Genomic DNA, 19,131 nt, shown 5'->3' with positions numbered 1-19,131 from the left:
AAGTGTAGATTAAAAATTTAAAAAAAAAAAAAAAAAAGAAAGAAAGAAAGAAAAGGGGGATTACTCCTTAACAGGATAAAACTATTGGTAAATCAAAGATCAACGCATGCTTTAAATATCCTTAATGTTGATCACTTAAAGGGTGTCAGATGATCAGCTATGGAGGTACTCTTTTCTGATAATATTCCTTTCTCTTAATTAAAAAAAAAAAAAAAAAAAAGCAGTTACTGTGTGCTGACCTCCAATGAGTTCTGCACAGTGGCATAGAGGGCATGTCAAAGTGTGGGCAAAGGGTCTGTTTGTTTCTACGCAGAAGATCAAGGCCTAGCTTGGATACCCAGAAAATGAACTAAGATACGATATGAGGAGGAGCTTCCGGCATCAGCACTCTCTGGAGGACTCGTGCCGGGGGATGATCATCAAAAAGCCTCCACAGGGATCCGGACGATGCTGCGGTTGTGGCTGCATCCAGCCCACCATCTCCTGGACTTGCCATAAGAAGGAGGAGGGAGATGTCTAGGCTGGCATGTGCATACAGTGAGACAACGAATTTGACTGGATCTGTACTGTTGGAACTCAACCAGGAGTTGGGAGGGGTGCAAGTTGTAGCACCCCAAAATCTCATGACTATAGACTATCTATGGTTAAAAGAACATATGGGATGTGAACAGATCCCAGAAATGGGCTGCTTTAATTTGTCTGATGGTTCAAGTACAGTTGGACAATATCCATCATATCATAGATAAATTTTCACAAATGCCTACGGTGCCTAAATGGTTTTCTTGGCTTCACTGGAGATGGATGGTAATTATAGATTTGCTTTGTTTATGTCACCGTATTCCTATTATGTTAATATATGTGTGCAAATTAGTTAGTAGTTTAAAACCTATACATACTTAAGGTACTATACAAGAAGATATGTCAAAGAAATAATCAATCCTCCCAAGTTTCCTTCGTATGCTACATCTATAGCTTTTCTTCTTCCTTCCTAATTACAACCCTTAAATAGAATTCGTGCCTCATATCGAATTTACCGAGTATCATAATTCCTCCAGGTGGTAAAGATACCTCGAGACAAGTGCTGGGCATAGAAGCCACAGGGCATAAATCTGCAAAGAAGTAAAAAGCTAACCTTTGCAAACAATATGGCTTCTCTCTCACTTACCAACTTTACATTTCCCTGTATGGCCCCGGAAGATGACTGGTTAGCCAGAGACGGGTAAGATTCCTCAAGGGAGGAACAACCTAAGACAGGCACAGTCGCAGGGGGGCCATCAGGTGAGAATTTGGGGATCAACAGAGGTGAGGCTCAGAACCTCACCCCCCCTGCTTTGAGAGAAATCTTCTGCATCCGTGGATGTCTTGCTGCCCTTGTCTAGCCTGGATTAATACTTAGTCCATAGGCACACACCTGATCATCTGATCATCTACATTTGCCTTCTTACAGCACTAAACTATGTTTTCTACCTTTATCTTGCATCTACCTACCACTTCAGCATTTTATTAAAAATAAAAATAATAATAATAATAGGAGAAATGTGGGATCAACATATAAATCAAGTACAAAAATCAAATGAATATTCATATTTGACCTGATGGTTTATAGGTCATATTGCATGATCAAAACCGAAAGTTTCTGTGATGACTGCCCTTGTAAGAATTTATTCACTCTGTAAGAATTCGTTCACCATGTAAGAACTTGTTCGTTATGCTTCAGAAGATTGGAGACTGACGAGAATTAGGCTTGAGATGGATTAATGATTGTACATTGAGCATTGACCCCCCTATACTGAATTTTATTGTTGTTAACAACCATTTGATCAATAAATATGAGAGATGCCCTCTCAAAAAAAAAAAAATAAAAAAAAATAAAAAAAATAAAAAAAAAAAAAAAAAAAAAAAAAAAATAAGATTTTGCTTTTTTCTTATTGATTATCCAAACTTCTATACAAGTCATTTTTAAAAGCCCAGGAAGCTGCACTAAATGCAGGTTTTTCTGATCCAGTCAATATAAAGAACTTCACCAGAAACTATCTATCAGAAAACTGAAGTAACTTGGTAAAAAAGGCCTACAAAATGAATTTCAGGTTTAAGGAAATATGCATAACAGAACTGAACCTAAGTCTTTTCTATCTAAAATAACTGCAATGGTCTAAGAAATTTTCAGAATTATCTTTAAATGTTTCTAAAATATAGTCAAGGGTTTATTACCTTTTAAAAAGTTATTCCAGATAATACATAAGAGAAGCAAATCTATAACATATTTACACTTCATATGTAGAAACTCAGGTGCTAACTTACCAGAGAAATGCCACAAACTTAAATTATTGACAAATAATTAGAGCTAAGATATTACGATTTTCATAATCATCACATTATCTATAATCATGCAGAGACAAAAGAATCTATGCTCCTCAGTTGAGAGTAATTATTCTTTTAACAAATATTTACTAATTCCTTATAAATTACAAGGCATTTTGCTTTGAAGGGAGGAAAATTCAAAGTAATATAAAGAGGTAATCAGGAAACCTAATTGTATAGAAGGGGAGATACATAAATAAACAGAAAGAGGGCAACTAGGAAAAAAAAAAGTAGTTTAGAAAGGCAAAATCTATAAACTGTTCATACTGGGAAGATCCTAGATGTGACTGGCAGAAGCTATCTGGCTACTATAATTAATTGTGTACATTTTGTTATAAAGTAGGAAGGAATATTACAGTAGGTTTTTCCGGAGCTTAGGTTAGATATCCTACACACATGCTCCAGATCATTGTTATTTCTGTTTTTTGATTCTCTGCTCTGATGAATAATTCTTCCAAAGGCATTATCACTACCCCCAAAGCTGTAGCACTGACAAGAACCACAGTGTAATAAAACAACCCTGGGAAATGAATTTAAAAACACATTTTGAGAAGAGACTGTATTTACATTACAAAGGCACAACCTGAAAACAAAGAACACATTCTTCCTTTCTCCAACAGCAACCTGGTTCTCCAAAGTACTTATAAATTCAATCTTTCTATGCTTGGCCTCAGCTGACAGGTGAGTCTGTGTTCTCGAGAACATTCTGACATCTGGTAGGAACAGCACTGTTCATGCTTGACAATTTAAGACAGAAACAAAAGCTGAGAGGTTAAAGAATACTTTTTACCACCCATATGAACAATCAAGGAAGATTTCACAGTCTCTTGTATCTAGTAGATGCTGAAGGAATAAATCAATTGGTTAACAGTGGTATAGTCAAGCTTCTTTAAAAAAGTACCACCATTAAAGATAGGATCAATTCAAAAATTCCTATTATAATACTACATTGCATGTTGAAATAAAAGGGTTTCTGTTGCAACCCTAATTATGTACATAAAGATGATACTGTTGAAACTCAGATATGAACAATATTTCACCTAAGTACAATATGGAAGCTAATTTTACACACCAACTTTTTCCTTTAAATGTATAGCATAGCAAAAAAAAAACTGTGTGGTTATTATTGCATTAGTATAGATTATGACTTTCAATAATGGCTAATTTCTATACTCTTGTCAATTGTCTGGTTTGCAAAGCTGGAAGGAGTTCTCTTAAATGTGATCATTCTCCAAAGTTCTATCCTCTTCCCGCTCTTGAGGGAGCTCATCTAATCCCATGGTTCCCATCACCCACATGTAAATGGCTAAAAGATCCTTATCTCCTATCTGGATAAATTCTGAATTCAGATCTTATGAGTGTCTCATCATCATTCAAACTCAGTACATCTCAATGATCTATCTAAAATTGATTCCTTGATTTTCTGCCTTCCCCAACATGTGTTTCCTTTAATCATCCCCAGATTAATAAAAGGCAATTTCATTCTTCTGGTTGATCAGGCTGAAAATTTTGGAGCCCCCTCCTCCTCATACCTTCCATCAGCAAATCTTGTCATTTCTACCTCCTAACAGAATCCAACTATTTCTCTACATCTCCACTAGCCCCACCCTAATTCAGGCTATCCTCACCTTTAACAGCCTCCTAAGTGTCTTCCTGCTTCCACCTTTTCCAGGTTATATCCTCTTCTCTAAACAACCAAAATGATCCCTTTTGAAAAGTCAGATTATACAACTCCTCTGCTCAAAATTATTTATAAACACTCAAGTAGAAACAAGGCATATAAGGTTTACCAGCTTCTACATGACTTTCTTCCCTGGCTAACTCTCTGAATTCATCTCCTACTACTTCACTCTTGCTCACACAGACTTCCTTAGCATTTCTGGGACATGCCAACGCTTTTCTTGCCTCAGAGCCTATTCCTTCATCTGCAAAGGTTCCTCCCCCAAATACCTGGAGAGCTTGCTCCCTCATTTCTTTCAGATCCCTGCTCAAACATCAAAACTTATCAGACCACCCTGTATGAAATAGCATTTCTTAATTCCTACTACTCTACACCCATTACTTGTTTTTCTTCTAAATATATTACTTCCTGACATAATATATTGGCTTTCTTCCCAACTACAATGCTAAATTCTGTGAAAACAAGGCCTTTGTTTTCTTTTGTTTGCTGTTACCCCAACACCTACATCCAGTGTTCATTAAAGAGTTGTTAAATGAATTCAAGTTTTCTTCCTGGCAAAATTACTTAACTTTTCTGATCCTCAAGTTCATTTGTAATGTGGGGGTAATTACACCGAGCTCACAAGGAGTGACAGTGTTGGGACTTCAGAGTCACTGCTTTATTATCCAAAGCTGTCTTGGGCAACTGGATTGAGAATTTGAAACAAACGATTCTCGCAATTTGGTTTATGGGGCTGTTATTATTAGATGGGAGAAAAAAGAAGGATGCTGCCTCATGGCTGGACTGTGCTGCTCTTTTAGAAGAGACAGAACAAGAGCAGGGACTTGGAGTTGAAGGGCTGCATTTTAAATATTCTGAGAAGTTTTCACCTTAGGCCCCACCTCAAACACCCCTAGGACTCCCTGCTGTTCTGTGCTTGGCATCCTCTTTTTCTGTTCTACCCTCATTTGTGCCTACAACTTTAAGAACCTTCTGCGTACTGATTTTTTTTTTAATATGCTTCTCAAACTGTTCTTCGGCCCCAGATCCATATTTCAATTACATGCTACCTACTAACTGTTTCTTAGACATAATAAATCTTAAAGTGTATAAAAGAGAATCTTTCCTTGAAACCTGTTTGTCTTCTTGTATCATCATGGCAGCACCTAGTTTCCCAAGCTGAACTCTGGAGTCATTTATATGGATACCTTTCCTTACTCTATATTCACAAAATCCTTTTGAATTTACTATTAAACAAACTCTCATTCCAGCCTCTTCTCTCACTCTCCACTACCACAGATGTACTTCAGGTCCTCCTCAGCTTTTATCTTCCTAAATTTCAACCCAAAGAACAAATCTGATCTATATAACAATATCCTTTGGCTCTTACATACATAAAGGATAAAGCCAGCTCTTTTCCATGGTTGCAGCCTCATTTTTGTAAAGGAGGGCAGAGAGCATCAAGAATCAGGAAAAAAAAAAAGACTAATAACACCTAACCTGACTGCCTAGAGCGAGACCACCCAGTTTTTGTATAAACTACCCGAGGCTAAGCTTAGAAATGCGCCTGCTTTAAGTTAGATAACTAGAAGTGGGCAACAGCCTGGGGACGTGATCCGTGATAAGTCACGTAGACATACTTGGGTAAGCAAGAGGTAACAATTGAAGCAGTCAGGCAACTGGCGTGTTCCCTAAAAGGTTACAATGTTTCCCATTGGTTACCATATAGAATGTGTTTTAAATTTATTGGTTGTAGAAATGCGCGGGCTTCGGTGTAACGGCTGTGAAAACCCTATATAATCCATACCTAAAGTTGCCTAGGGGTCGGCAGCTCGGACTCCGCCTGCGTGTCAGGGGAGGTGCTGTCGGCCCCAGCTTACTGGCTGAATAAAGATTTTGCTTGGATTTACATCTCCGTGTCCGTGTGGCTTGTTCTCTGAGGAAACTCCAGAGTCCTGGACCCTAACATCTGGGGGCTCGTCCGGGATCCCAGCGGCTTCCCTGAGAACAAAGGACGGCTGGAGGCAAGGTCTAATTGTCCGGAAGGGGCAGTATAATTCGAGGGTTGCCCCCTTGTGTCTGCATAAATCCATTATAAAGCGGGCGTTGCCATCCTGGGTATGGTCTCGGGTTAGTGACCCCGAGTGAGGAAGTCCGGGTTGGTAGTCCCGGCCCCCAGGTTAGTGGCCCTGGGTGAAGTCCAGGTAACCAATCCTGGCCCTAGGGTCCGAGTGACTCGGCCTTAGGAAGGCAAATCCGATCGGCAGAAAACTGGCGCCCGAGGAGGAAAAGATCGAGCTCGTCACCCTGCGGCAGTCCGAGTGGACGCCTTTCGGGAGAATTATGAGAGTTTTTGAGGATCCTGAAAGTGGTGAGTGTGGTGCGCACCAGAGTGAGAGAAGGACCGGTCCGAACGAGTGCGATCAGATGTGGTGTGTGTGTTTAGTGTTGTTGTTGATTGTTTTATTGTGTTTTGGTTTATATTTCTTTCTGCGCTTTTCATTTTAAGTTTCTCCTATTCTTTCTGTCCCTCCTTTCTGCCACTAAATCATTCCCCTGCAGGCACGGGTTAGGCAACTAAGAGCCATTAGGGCGCCCGCCACTAGAAGACTCCCGTGACAGGATAAGGGGGTCACAGTTGCGAATCCCAGATAAATTTGCGTCCCCCGCAGAAGAAAAACTGCGCAACGACAGGCACCCATTCACAAGCACATCTACCAGTCATCTTGTTTGAAGTGGCATCTTCATCTTTCGCCTTTGTCTTCCTCGTATTCTCTTTTCTCCTTCTCTTCTCATTATGGGCCAGACTCAGGTTACTCCTAAGGGTCTGATCCTTTCCCATTTCCCGAAGGTCAAGGAATGGGCCTTAAATATGGGCCTTGGCATCAAGAAAGGTAAGCTGGACACCTTTTGCTCGGCCAAGTGGCCTTCCTTTGGAGTAGGCTGGCTGACCCAGGGGTCTCTTTCCCCGGACCTTATCGGCAAAGTCAAGGCCATTATCTCCTGGCCAGACCCTGAGGGCCACCCTGACCAATTTCCCTATATCCTTGTCTGGGAAAATCTAGCCGAGAATCCTCCATCCTGGCTGAGGCCCTTTTCGGTGGGGAAACCTCACCCCAACCCACTAAAGACCTCCGTCCTAGTTGCTCAGGAAAATTTAAGGCCCTCTGATTGCAGGGCCAAAAACCCGAGTGCGCCGCCTGTCCTCCCTGACAGTTCTCCCCTTCACCCCCTTCTGTAGATTGAGTGACCACCCCCGTATGCGGCTCCATGGGAGGGAGGGGGTGAAGCTGCCAAGGAGGTAGAAAACGAAGTTGGAGAGCCCAGTGGGGATCAGGCGGCCGCAGCTTCTCCAGACTCTTCAGCGAGAGAAGGCAGGAGGCCAGGAAGAGTGGGAGGAATGCAGTTAAGGCCTCGGGGAGTCAGAGAACAAGAAGGGGAGGCTCCCTCCTCCACCTCAGAAGGAGCAGTACCGGTTCTGCCTGTGCGTGCCATCGGTACAGGTATAGCTCAACAATATCAGTACTGGCTCTTTTCATCTAGTGACCTCTATAATTGGAGGGCTCAGAACCCTCCCTTCTTGGAGGACCCCAAGTGTCTTATAGTCTGGTAGTGTCCATTATGTTTACCCATCGTCCCACATGGGACAACTGCCAGCAATTGCTCCACACCCTCTTCACGACGGAAGAGTGAGAGCGTATCCTCAATGAGGCCAGGAAAAATGTCCTTGGAGAGAATGGAAGACCCACTACCCTCCAGCCCATCATCGACAAGGCGTTCCCACTTATGAGCCCGGATTGGGACTTCGGGACTGCAGAAGGTAGGGAGCGTCTCCGGGTCTACCGCCAGACTCTGATGACCGGTCTCCAGGCGGCCGCCAGACGGCCCACTAACCTGGCTAAGGTAAAAACTATTGTTCAGGGGGAAATGGAAAGCCCAGCCGCGTATCTGGAAAGGCTGTTTGATGCTTACCGGCAGTATACCCCCATAAACCTGGAAGCAGAGGAACACAGATCAGCTGTAGTCCTCTCATTCATCAACCAGGCAGCCCCCAATATCCAGAGGAAACTCCACAAGCGGGAGGACCTGGGGGAGATCTCTATTAGAGAGCTGCTGCAGCAGGCGGAGAAGGTCTTCAATGCTAGGGAAACTCTGAAAGATAGAGAGGAAAGGCTGAAGAAAGAGAAATGGGTAATGCAGGAGAAAAATAGGAAAGAAGACAGAGAATATCAGAAGAGGGAGAACAAGAAGCAGAGGGAGGAGATGGCCAGGATATTCCTGGCCGGGGTGAAGGAGAGCCCTAGGCCACCTCGAGGAACAGGACCCCGCCAATCCCGACTAGGATGAGATCAATGTGCCCTGTGTAAGAGATATGGACATTGGAAGAGGGAGTGCCCCCAAAAGGAGGGAACAAGGAGGAGGGAACCCTGTTAAGACCCTACACCTAGGAGAGGAGAATTGATGGAGACGGGGCTCGGCACCCCTCCCCGAGTCCTGGGTAACCCTGTGCATGGAGGGGACTCCCATTGGGTTCATGGTAGATACTGGGGCACAATATTCAGTTCTTAACCAGGCCCACGGTCCCCTGAACCCAGGACGCACAAGTATAGTCCAGGGAGCAACAGGGTCCAAGAGATGTGCCTGGACCACTAACAGAAAAGTGGACCTAGGAAGGCATCAGGTCTCTCACTCATTTCTGGTTGTACCTGAGAGCCCCGAACTGTTGTTAGGCAGAGACTTACTAACCAAGGTTGGGGCGCACATTCATTTTGAACCCGAAGGGATAAAGATCATGGACAAAGAAAGGCAGCCCCTATGACCGGTGCATGTGTTGACTCTGTCCCTGGCCGATGAACATCGTCTGTTTCAGGCGGATCTAGAAAGGGGGGGCCAGGGAGAAATGGACTCTTGGTTGCAGGGGTTCCCTTCCATATGGGCCGAAACCGGGGGAATTGGTCTTACCCAACATCTACCCCCGGTTGTTGTTCAACTCAAAGCCACGGTCCTACCCATCCGGGTCCAGCAGTATCCCATGCCAGAAGAGGCTAGGAAGGGGATAGTACCCCATATCCACAGACTGTTGGAGACAGGAATCCTTAAAACCTGCCGATCTGCATGGAATACACTCCTGCTCCCGGTAAGGAAGCCTGGCAGTAGAGATTACAGGCCAGTGCAGGACTTCCGAAAAGTCAATGAGAGGGTGGAAGACATCCACTCTACAGTGCCCAACCCTTACACTCTACTCAGCCACCTGCCACCCTCACACGTGTGGTATACTACTCTGGACCTGAAAGATGCCTTCTTCAGTATCCCACTCTCTGAAGTTAGTCAGCCTTTGTTTGCCTTTGAGTGGCAGGAGCCAGGGGGAGGAAGAAAAGGGCAGCTTACCTGGACTAGACTGCCAGAGGGCTTCAAGAATTCTCCTACCTTATTCAATGAAGCCCTAAGCCAGGACCTAGAGCCCTTTTGCAGGAGCCACCCCCGCGTGACACTGCTGCAGTATGTGGATGACCTGTTGCTGGCCACAGAAACCCATGAGGAGTGCAAAGAAGCCACAGGGAACTTGCTGGCTGAACTAGGCAAACTGGGATATCGAGCCAGCACCAAGAAAGCCCACATCTGTCAGAGGTCAGTGATCTACCTGGGGTACAAAATATCTAATGGAGCCAGATGGCTAACGCAGGCCATGAAACAAACTGTCCTGAATATCCCCGTCCCTTCCTCACCCCAGGGAGTGAGGGAATTTCTTGGCTCAGCTGGGTTCTGCAGGCTCTGGATTCCAGGGTACGCAGAAATAGCCTGACCGCTATATGAGGCGACCAGAGAAGGGCCAGGCTGGCAATGGGATGAAGAACAACAGGAGGCCTTTGATAGACTGAAAGAAGCCCTCCTCCGAGCCCCCGCCCTATCTCTGCCAGACCCAGAAAAACCCTTTATCCTGTTTGCTGATGAAAGAAAAGGAGTGGCTAAAGGAGTCCTGGCTCAGCAGCTGGGCCCATGGAAAAGACCTGTGGCCTATTTGTCCAAACGGCTAGATCCAGTGGCCTCTGGTTGGCCACCTTGTCTGCGTATCCTAGCAGCCATTGCTCTACTAGTAAAAGAGGCAGGTAAGCTGACTTTTGGCCAGAACCTGAGAGTAACAGCCCCACATACAGTAGAGGGGATCCTCAGGCATCCTCCAGGAAAATGGATGATGAATGCAAGACTCACCCACTACCAAGGGCTCCTACTAGATTCTCCACGAATTGCCTTCTCTGACCTGGTGACCCTAAATACTGCCACCCTTCTGCCGGACCCAGATCTGTCAACCCCCATCCACGATTGTAGAGACATCCTTTCCGAAATTATCCAGGTGCGAGCAGACCTGAAAGACACACCGTTACCAAACTGTGAGCTAAATTGGTATAGGGATGGGAGCAGCTTTGTGCAGGAGGGGGTCAGGAGAGCATGGGCAGCAGTAGTAACCCACGAAGGGTAAGTTGTCTGGAGTGCAGCTCTGCCCCCTGGCATCTCAGCACAGAAGGTGGAACTTATTGCTCTCGCTGAGGCCCTGGAAAGAGCAGAAGGCAAGCGGGCCAACATCTACACAGATAGAAGGTATGCCTTTGGCACTGTCCATGTTCATGGTGCCATCTACCGAGAAAGAGGATCCGTTCTGTGGAAGGGAAAGGACTGAGGAATCTGCAAGAAGTCCAAAGACTACTAGCCACTATAGAAAAACCAAAGGCGGTAGCAGTTATACATGTACCAGGCCACCAACCAAAGAGGACACCTGAGGCTATCGGCAACAACCATGCTGATGCGGAAGCTAGGAGGGCGGCCCTCTCGGACTCCCTTGTACTTACAGCCCTCGAGATACCTATACCTGAACTGCCGGCCCTGTCACCCAAACCTGAGTATTCCCCTCGGGATCTTGAGTGGATTAGGAAACAAGTATCGGGAGAAGTGTCTGGGGAGGGAAATTGGAGTAGAGACCAAGAAGGTAGATTGATCCTGCCAGAAGTATTAGGACAGTACATGCTTGCTAATCTGCATTAAGTCCACCCATCTAGGCTGGAAAAAGCTGCTCAGCCTTTTCCAGTCTGCGCAGTTGGTGTTTCCCCACCAGAATGAGGGAGCTCGTCAGATCACGAAAGAATGCAGTAGCTGTGCAATGCTAAGACCAGCCCCAAGAGGGCTGCACCCGGCAGGTACCCGGGAAAGGGGGAGGGCTCCAGGGAGGAATTGGGAAATAGACTTCACCGAAGTAAAACCAGGGAAGAATGGATATAAGTATTTGTTGGTTATGGTAGATACCTTCTCTGGATGGGTGGAGGCTTTTCCAACCAAGCACGAGACCAGCCAGGTAGTAGCAAAAAGATTAATTGAGGAAATCATCCCCAGATTTGGGGTCCCTGAAGTCATAGGTTCCGATAACGGCCCGGCTTTCGTTAGCAAAATCCTGCAAGGACTAGCCCTAGCTTTGGGAGTAGACTGGAAGTTACATTGTGCTTATAACCCACTAAGCTCTGGGCAGGTAGAAAGAATGAATCGGACCCTGAAGGAGACCCTTTCTAAATTAGTATTGGAGACTGGCGGGGACTGGGTGACTCTCCTTCCCTTAGCCATCTTCCGCGCTCGGAACTCCCCCTATGTGCATGGTTTAACTCCATTCGAGATAATGTATGGGGCCCCTCCACCCATAACTCGGTGAGTGCAACTTCCCGGTGTAGAGAATCCAGCCCCTGACTATCTGAATGTGTTACAAGCTCTTGCTAAAGTGCAGCAGGAAATCTGGCCCCTGATCAGAGCATATTATGAGGGCGGGAAAATTCCGAGCCCGGAACATGGCATAGTCCCAGGGGATATGGTGTGGGTCAAAAGACACCAAGTAAGGACTCTCGAACCCAGGTGGAAGGGACCTTACATTGTATTATTTACCACCCCCACTGCTCTCAAGGTTGATGGTATTGCTCCATGGGTGCACCACACCCACGTTCGGAAGGTCCTGCCTCATAAGGATCCAGGGGCCTGCAAGGAGGAGTGGAAGGTGCAGCAGCATCCTGCGAATCCCCTGAAACTACACCTAAGCCGAAGATGAAGGGGATCCTGCTGATAAGTGCCTTAGTATGGACCTTAAAGGGAACCACATCTGTGACCAGCACCCCCCCCCAGCCATGGGGCCTGACCTGGGTGCTGGTCAATGGCGCAACTGGGGAGGTCATCAGTACCACAGAACACAGTGCGCCACTTGGAACCTGGTGGCCTGACATGTTTTTCTGCCTTCGACGGATCAACCGAGGTTACCGGACCCTTTGGGGGCTGGGGCCCTACGTCCCTCCGGCTAGCGCCCAGGGATTTTATGCCTGCCTAGAAGCAGGTAAAGGAGAGTCATGTGGGTGGGGGCCCTTCTGCTGTGCCAGATTGGACTGTGTAACCTCGAACAATGGGGGTCAGAAATGGCCAGTTACAAAAGGGGATGCTGTCACATTTTCTTATGTCAACCAGGGCATCCCACGTCACATGCAAAGGGACAAGGCTTGTGACCGGGACCGGGATTGGGTACGAATTCAATTCACTGGGATGGGCAAAAAGACAGGTATCGCGTTGGATAAACAGGCTAACATGGGGGATAAGGTACTATAAATCTTGGAGACATGAGGAAGAAGGCTCAACCCTCACCATTAAATTAACCGTGTCACCTCCCACACCAGCTCCCAATGCCACCATAGGTCCCAACCAGGTTATAACTCCCCAGAAACCTTCAAATCAAAACAAGGGCCTGGGCCAAAAGGATGAGAAAATGCCGACCGGAACGCTTACCCCAGAACCCATGAGGACCGGGTCCATCAACCTCTGAGTTAGGAGCCCAGCACGCTCCCTCCGGGTTAGATAATCCCATGTGGGAAATGGTGCAGGCAGTAGTAGAGACTCTTAACCATACCACTCCCTCCCTCACCGATCCCTGTTGGCTGTGCTACTCAGGTACACCCCCCTTCTATGAGGCAATCGGGATAAATGACTCCTACACTATCAGCGACTCCCATCCCACCTACTGGGACAGGAAACCGTGGGGACTTATGATCGCTCAGGTTTCAGTCGCTGGTATGTGTGTAGGCACAGTCCCAGCGGCCCAGAGCCAGTTATGCTCCTCCTATAATAACACCACGTGGGAGCAGGACAAGTGGATTATACCCTCTTCAGGCTGGTGGCTCTGCTCAAAGACAGGACTCACTCCGGCCCTATCCACCTCTGTGTTCAATGCTAACAGTGAGTTTTGTGTGCTGGTGGCCATTCTACCTCGCCTAATGTATCATTCTCATGAATCTCTCCTTTCTTATTGGGAAGAAAGGCCGAGACCCCACCAAAGCAAGAGGGAGGTTGTTACCGCCCTGACCATTGGGACCCTCTTCTCCCTAGGGATAGCAGGGGCAGGCACTGGGGTCGCAGCCCTTGTAACTCGGGAAAAAGGGCTCACAGCCCTGAGGCTGGCAATCAACAGGGACCTAGAACAACTCCGACAGTCAATATCAGACCTGGCGCAATCCCTCACCTCCTTGTCAGAGGTGGTCCTACAAAACCGAAGGGGCCTGGACCTCTTGCTCTTAAAGGAAGGTGGGCTATGCGCAGCCCTAAAAGAAGAGTGCTGTTTCTATGTGGATAAGACAGGTGCAGTCAGAGATTCCTTAGCCAAACTAAAAAAAGATCTAGAGAGGCGGCGTAAGGAATATGAAAGCAGCGAAGGCTGGTTTGAGTCTTGGTTCAACCACAAGCCATGGTTTGCTACCCTCCTCTCGGCCGTTGCGGGGCCACTGGTCATCCTGCTGTTATTGCTTACAATCGGCCCGTGCATAATAAACAGGCTGCTTAGGTTTGTGCAGGAGAGGTTGGACACTGTCCAACTCCTGGTCCTTCGCCAAAAAATACCAGGCTGTAGATACCGCTGCGGAAGATTCCTTAGTCTGATCTAGAAAAGAGGGGAAATGTAAAGGAGGGCAGAGAGCATCGAGAGTCAGAAAAAAAAAAAGGACTAATAACACTTAACCTGACTGCCTAGAGCGAGACCACCCAGTTTTTGTATAAACTACCCGAGGCTAAGCTTAGAAATGCGCCTGCTTTAAGTTAGATAACTAGAAGTGGGCAACAGCCTGGGGACGTGATCCGTGATAAGTCACGTAGACATACTTGGGTAAGCAAGAGGTAACAATTGAAGCGGTCAGGCAACTGGCGTGTTCCCTAAAAGGTTACAATGTTTCCCATTGGTTACAATATAGGATGTGTTTTAAATTTATTGGTTGTAGAAATGCGTGGGCTTCGGTGTAACGGCTGTGAAAACCCTATATAATCCATACCTAAAGTTGTCTAGGGGTCGGCAGCTCGGACTCCGCCTGCGTGTCAGGGGAGGTGCTGTCGGCCCCAGCTTGCTGGCTGAATAAAGACTTTGCTTGGATTTACATCTCCGTGTCCGTGTGGCTTGTTCTCTGGGGAAACCCCAGAGTCCTGGACCCTAACAATTTTCTAGTATTTTCCTCATTTCCCCTTCTTCTTCCCCCACATACCCTACACTCCAGATATACTTACCAATCCATACATGTCATACTCTTCCAGTACTTGGTGTCTTTTTTTTTGGCACAGCTCTTCCTTCTGTTTACAGTGTCTTTTATTAACTCCTTCTTTAAACCCTTATCCTTTAAAGTACATTCTTTATTTTAAAGCAAATTCTTATTCTTTCTAGAAGATACAGCTCAAATATCACCATCTCTATGAAGCTTTCCTTATCTCTGCAGAGCAGAGGTTCCCTCCTCTGTATTTACATCTCTATTAAAATCCTGTCCATGTTGTATTATGGTGTCTGTTTATATCTCTTTCTACCCCTTTGTTACTGGGTTGAGTTTGCTCTCCTTGGTTCTTGTCCTCACCGTAATAAAGAATTGAAAGGCAGAGACACAGTAGCAAAGCAAAGTGTAAGTTTTATTTAAATACACTCCAAGGGAGGAGTGGAGTCTGAGTCAAAGTAGACAAAGGCCAGTTGCATTATGCAGGAGGCCTTTGTATTACATTCTGGCTAGGAGGCGCTCTTTGATTGACAAGGTGGGGTTATTTGATTGACAGATCTATCTATACAGCCAGTTCTCTCAGTGAGCATGTTGTTTCCCACGATGAGGTATGGTTTGGGCAGTTCTTAGTTTTGTTTGATGTGCTCACACTGGGATCTCATTAGGACTGGTTTGGCCTGGTCCTGATTTGCAAGGCCTTTGTTGTCTTCACATGGGACCCCCTACCTGGGCAGAGTTTGGGTGCCTTTTTTTGTGAATTTTATCTTCCCCTTACCCAGCTGCTTATGTCTATCTTTCTACCTAAGGTTCCCAACAACTTCATCTGCATATATGCAATACACGGGCATAGAACCAGTGCTATATAAATGTTTGGTGAGTGAATAAACCAACTCCTAATAAAAGCAGGTTGGTTTCCTATTTATATATTTAAGGAAAGATGGAAGAATTACATTGCAAAATGTTTTAGTATCTCTAAATGAAATAAATGATTAAAAACACTATCTTGGAAAAGAAGCACATTGCTGGTGGGTCTGTAGATTGGTATCTCTATGGAGGGGAATTTGTCAGTATCTATCAAAATTTAAAAATTCACATACTGGGAGCTGGGGTCAACATCGGGAGACTTACTTTTCACTGAAAATCCTATTGTATCTTTTAACTTGTGTCTGATGTACACATAAAGCTAGTTAATGAATGCAATGAAGCTTTTCTAATAAAACACTAACAATTTCATAAAACTTTAAGAATCTGAATATTTTTAACACTAATTTTCATTTCTTGTTCATAGGTATTTTTCCCCTCCCCGAAGTAAAGTTTGCAGGTAATAGTCATTCAAATATTTATTCAATATTCATTAGGTGCTAAGGATGCAAAAATATAGAAGACATGAGAGCTCACACTCAATGAATATGTATTCAAATAATCTGCATGTAAAGATTTACTTCTCAGTCTGCAATAGCAGCTAAATAGGAACCCAACATTACTTCACAGAAACCACCTTCTAGGTTGCAGCAGCAAGAATGACAGCCCCAGAAGGGAAGAGCAGAGAAGTGTGACCATGACTTAATGTAAGCGACAGATAACAGTAAAACCAGAGGGCAATGGGTAGGCGAGGCTCTTGCCAAATAATGGCGATGAAGAAAGAGCTGTAACTTAACAATTAATGGCACCAGAATTCTCCAACATGATTTTGAATAACTGGTATTATTATATAATAAGGCAAGAAAAAAACAGTATGAGTGATTAAGTGAATATTTTATATAGAGATTACTAATAGACCAAAAACATTCCCATGCTGTGCCTTCTATTTAAAAATAAGCTCTTATTTTAAAAATTATATAAGATATGACATTTATGACAGCTAAGTATGAGAAGCCATCAGTGGTTTTCCCAATCATGTTAAAAGTGTAAGTGATAAAGCATTTAACAGACGTGTTGTTAATTTCTGCATGTGCTTTGCAGTCAAATATTATTCCTACTATAGTGTAAGATATAAAGAAGGGAATGGCATTTGTTACATCCATAACATCTTTTCATCTGGAGTTCTCAAAAGCATTTGCAAGCATTCATTATCCCAAATATCCTGATCAGATACATTAGAGAAATTGGGGCACAGAGAAAATGAACAGCTCAAGGTCAATCAAAAACTCAGTAACATATTTGGAAAAAGATATTTTGGTTCTTGCTCCTGGTTCTAACTAATATGTCATGCCCCCAGCAGGAAGTGTTTATTCTCTTAAAAGGGTCTGCCAATGCTGTTTATTTTTTATGTTAAATAACAATTAGATATTGTTCAATAAAAGTAAAATGAATTTAAAAATGAAAAAATAGATCTGAGCTGGTTTTGTTTCAATAAGGAGTCTACTTTTATTTGTTAGAACAGATTGAGAAAAAGCATTACTAAATTCTAGGGCTGGGAGGGCCTATAATTGTCTATATTTTTCCACACTGTTCTATTTTCCTATGGACTAAGTTATTATGTCCAATACTTATTTTTAGTCCTTGAACAATCTTCCCTGCAATGCAGCTATTTTAATTAACAGAACAGGTGTATTACTGAACATCAATGAAATACCCCAAACCATAATTAGACATGCAGTACAGTGTATTATAAATAGTTGTTATTCTTGTATGGCAAAAGAACTCTCTACATTCTATAGAGAACTGAAGACTATAATAAAACTGTATAGTATCATAGTACAATCAATGATTACTTATCAAAAAATTACCATGCAAAAAGAATTTAAATGTTAACTACATAAAATTCATTGCACTCTTTAGAAATTTATGTTCTATATATTACTCTATTAAAAAGCTATTAGTTCCTGATACTACCTTTGATTTTAGAAAACAGACATTAGTTCCAAGCAGAATTTGGTAAGATTTGAAAGCCTTTATATAAAATTTAAATGAAGCCCTGAATTACTGTGTGCTGAATTTTAATAAGTGAAACCTAAGGCTTTCTTCCTAAATGCCTACCTGCGCATTGGCTTTCCTTCCATGCACCATGAAAAGTACCATTCACCACACTCTAAAGCCGAACCTAAGACGACAGAAAAGCAGTAATTTAATAAAAGCTACTTCTGATCTTTCCAGTAACAATCGTTATATAATCATTTCGTTCAGTGATGAAATAATTTTAGACTCTATTATACTACAGGCCTTTTGCAGATGCACAATCATAACCTTTACCTAGTACCTTTGATGACTATCCTCACTCTGAATGCCAAAATGATTACATGTGAAGGCAAGAGAAAGTACGCTAAATCGTCCCAATTGCTAGGTTAGTCTTGCGTCTCTTCAAAAAGTGCTCGGAGACATTTAATTTTGGCCTCACCATCAAGTATACCCAAAGAACATTCACTAGATACGTACAGTAGTACTAACATGATGGAACGCAGAGGAGGACACACTGCTTTAACAATAGACCTTAAAGCTGTTAGCTTGTCCCGGAGCGACAGATCGGAGGAGGCATTTGCCTTTAAAACAACTCCGCTCCGGACAGTCCGGGCAGGTTGAACAGGGCAGGGAAACTATGGCTCCAGACTAACATTCTCTTTACAAGCCTATCCCTCGGTCCCCCAAACAATGTCCTCCACCCACCTGACAAGATCTCGCTGGGTCCCGAGAATTAAATGGGACGCACAGTACCCATTTTCCTCCCCCGGATTCCAGCCCGTCTGGGGAAGCTGTCCAGCGCCTCCTGGCTCCGGGGCAGGGCTGTCAGCCCACTAGAGCGCAGCCTGGTGCCCCGTCAGGCCCAGCCCCAGAGCTCCAACAGCCCCTTCTCGACAGGCGAAGCACAGCCCCTTTACCCCACCAGGCACCTCGGCAACTTGGGACTAGTGACTTGCAAGGAGCGCTCTGGGCGCTGTCCTCTGTCCCCTGCTCCAAGACCGCTAACTTACCGGCCCCGGCACTGCAGCAGCCTCCTCTGCCTCCTCCTCCGCCACCGCTAGCGAAAGCAGGATGCTGCTCCTCAAGCTATTTCCTCCCCACCCCGCGCCCCTCGCCAGCAGCAGGAAGCGGTCCTGTTTCTAAATCCTTCCCTCTGGAACCCATATATCTCGCCAAGAGGTTCCGGTGTGGCTCAGGAAGTAGTCGCGCCCTTTGCTGGGAATTAGGGTAACTTCAAAGACTGCCTATCGGCCTTCTAGTTCCTTGTGTCCCGAAGGTGACCCCTTTGCTAGTGTTCCGCTGAATTTGCAGTATTTGAAATACTGAAGCCGTCTTTCTTTGTTTTCCCCAGAGGAAGGCAATAGAAAGATGGGAGTACTCATAGAAAGCCGTCTTTCTTTGTTTTCCCCAGAGGAAGGCAATAGAAAGATGGGAGTACTCATAGAAAGCTAGGGATATTTATTTGTAGCTCCTGTTGGTACAGTTTTATCCCTAATTGTGGATTGAATGATTGTACATGCATACATGGGGTCAACATATTTCTATTAGGACCCCAGTATGTGCAAGCTTCTGAGGATACACAGCCAAATCAGAAATAGACCGGTCCTTCCAGATTTCCTACAGTTTAGCTTTTAGGACACCAGGGTTTTATCCAGGATTCTAAGGCTATGTTGAGCT

At 44.7% G+C, this 19,131-nt stretch overlaps 1 protein-coding gene across 1 annotated transcript in view; it reads right to left on the bottom strand.

Moving 5' to 3' along the window:
* The window catches only part of KLHL20 (kelch like family member 20), a 63,735-nt gene extending 45,172 nt beyond the window's left edge, over positions 1 to 18,563 (bottom strand). The window contains exons 1-2 of the mRNA XM_017672844.3: positions 18,465 to 18,563; positions 17,536 to 17,599 (exon numbers count right to left, since the gene is read on the bottom strand). Of these exons, the coding sequence (XP_017528333.1) occupies positions 17,536 to 17,558 (23 nt within the window). The 5' untranslated portion in view covers positions 17,559 to 17,599; positions 18,465 to 18,563. The remainder of the gene's footprint in view (positions 1 to 17,535; positions 17,600 to 18,464) is intronic.
* Positions 18,564 to 19,131: the final 568 nt, after the last annotated feature.

The sequence above is a fragment of the Manis javanica genome, chromosome 11 (genome assembly GCF_040802235.1).
Source record: "Manis javanica isolate MJ-LG chromosome 11, MJ_LKY, whole genome shotgun sequence".
In the NCBI taxonomy this organism is placed as follows: domain Eukaryota; kingdom Metazoa; phylum Chordata; class Mammalia; order Pholidota; family Manidae; genus Manis; species Manis javanica.
This window is presented reverse-complemented; position numbering and strand designations above follow the sequence as displayed.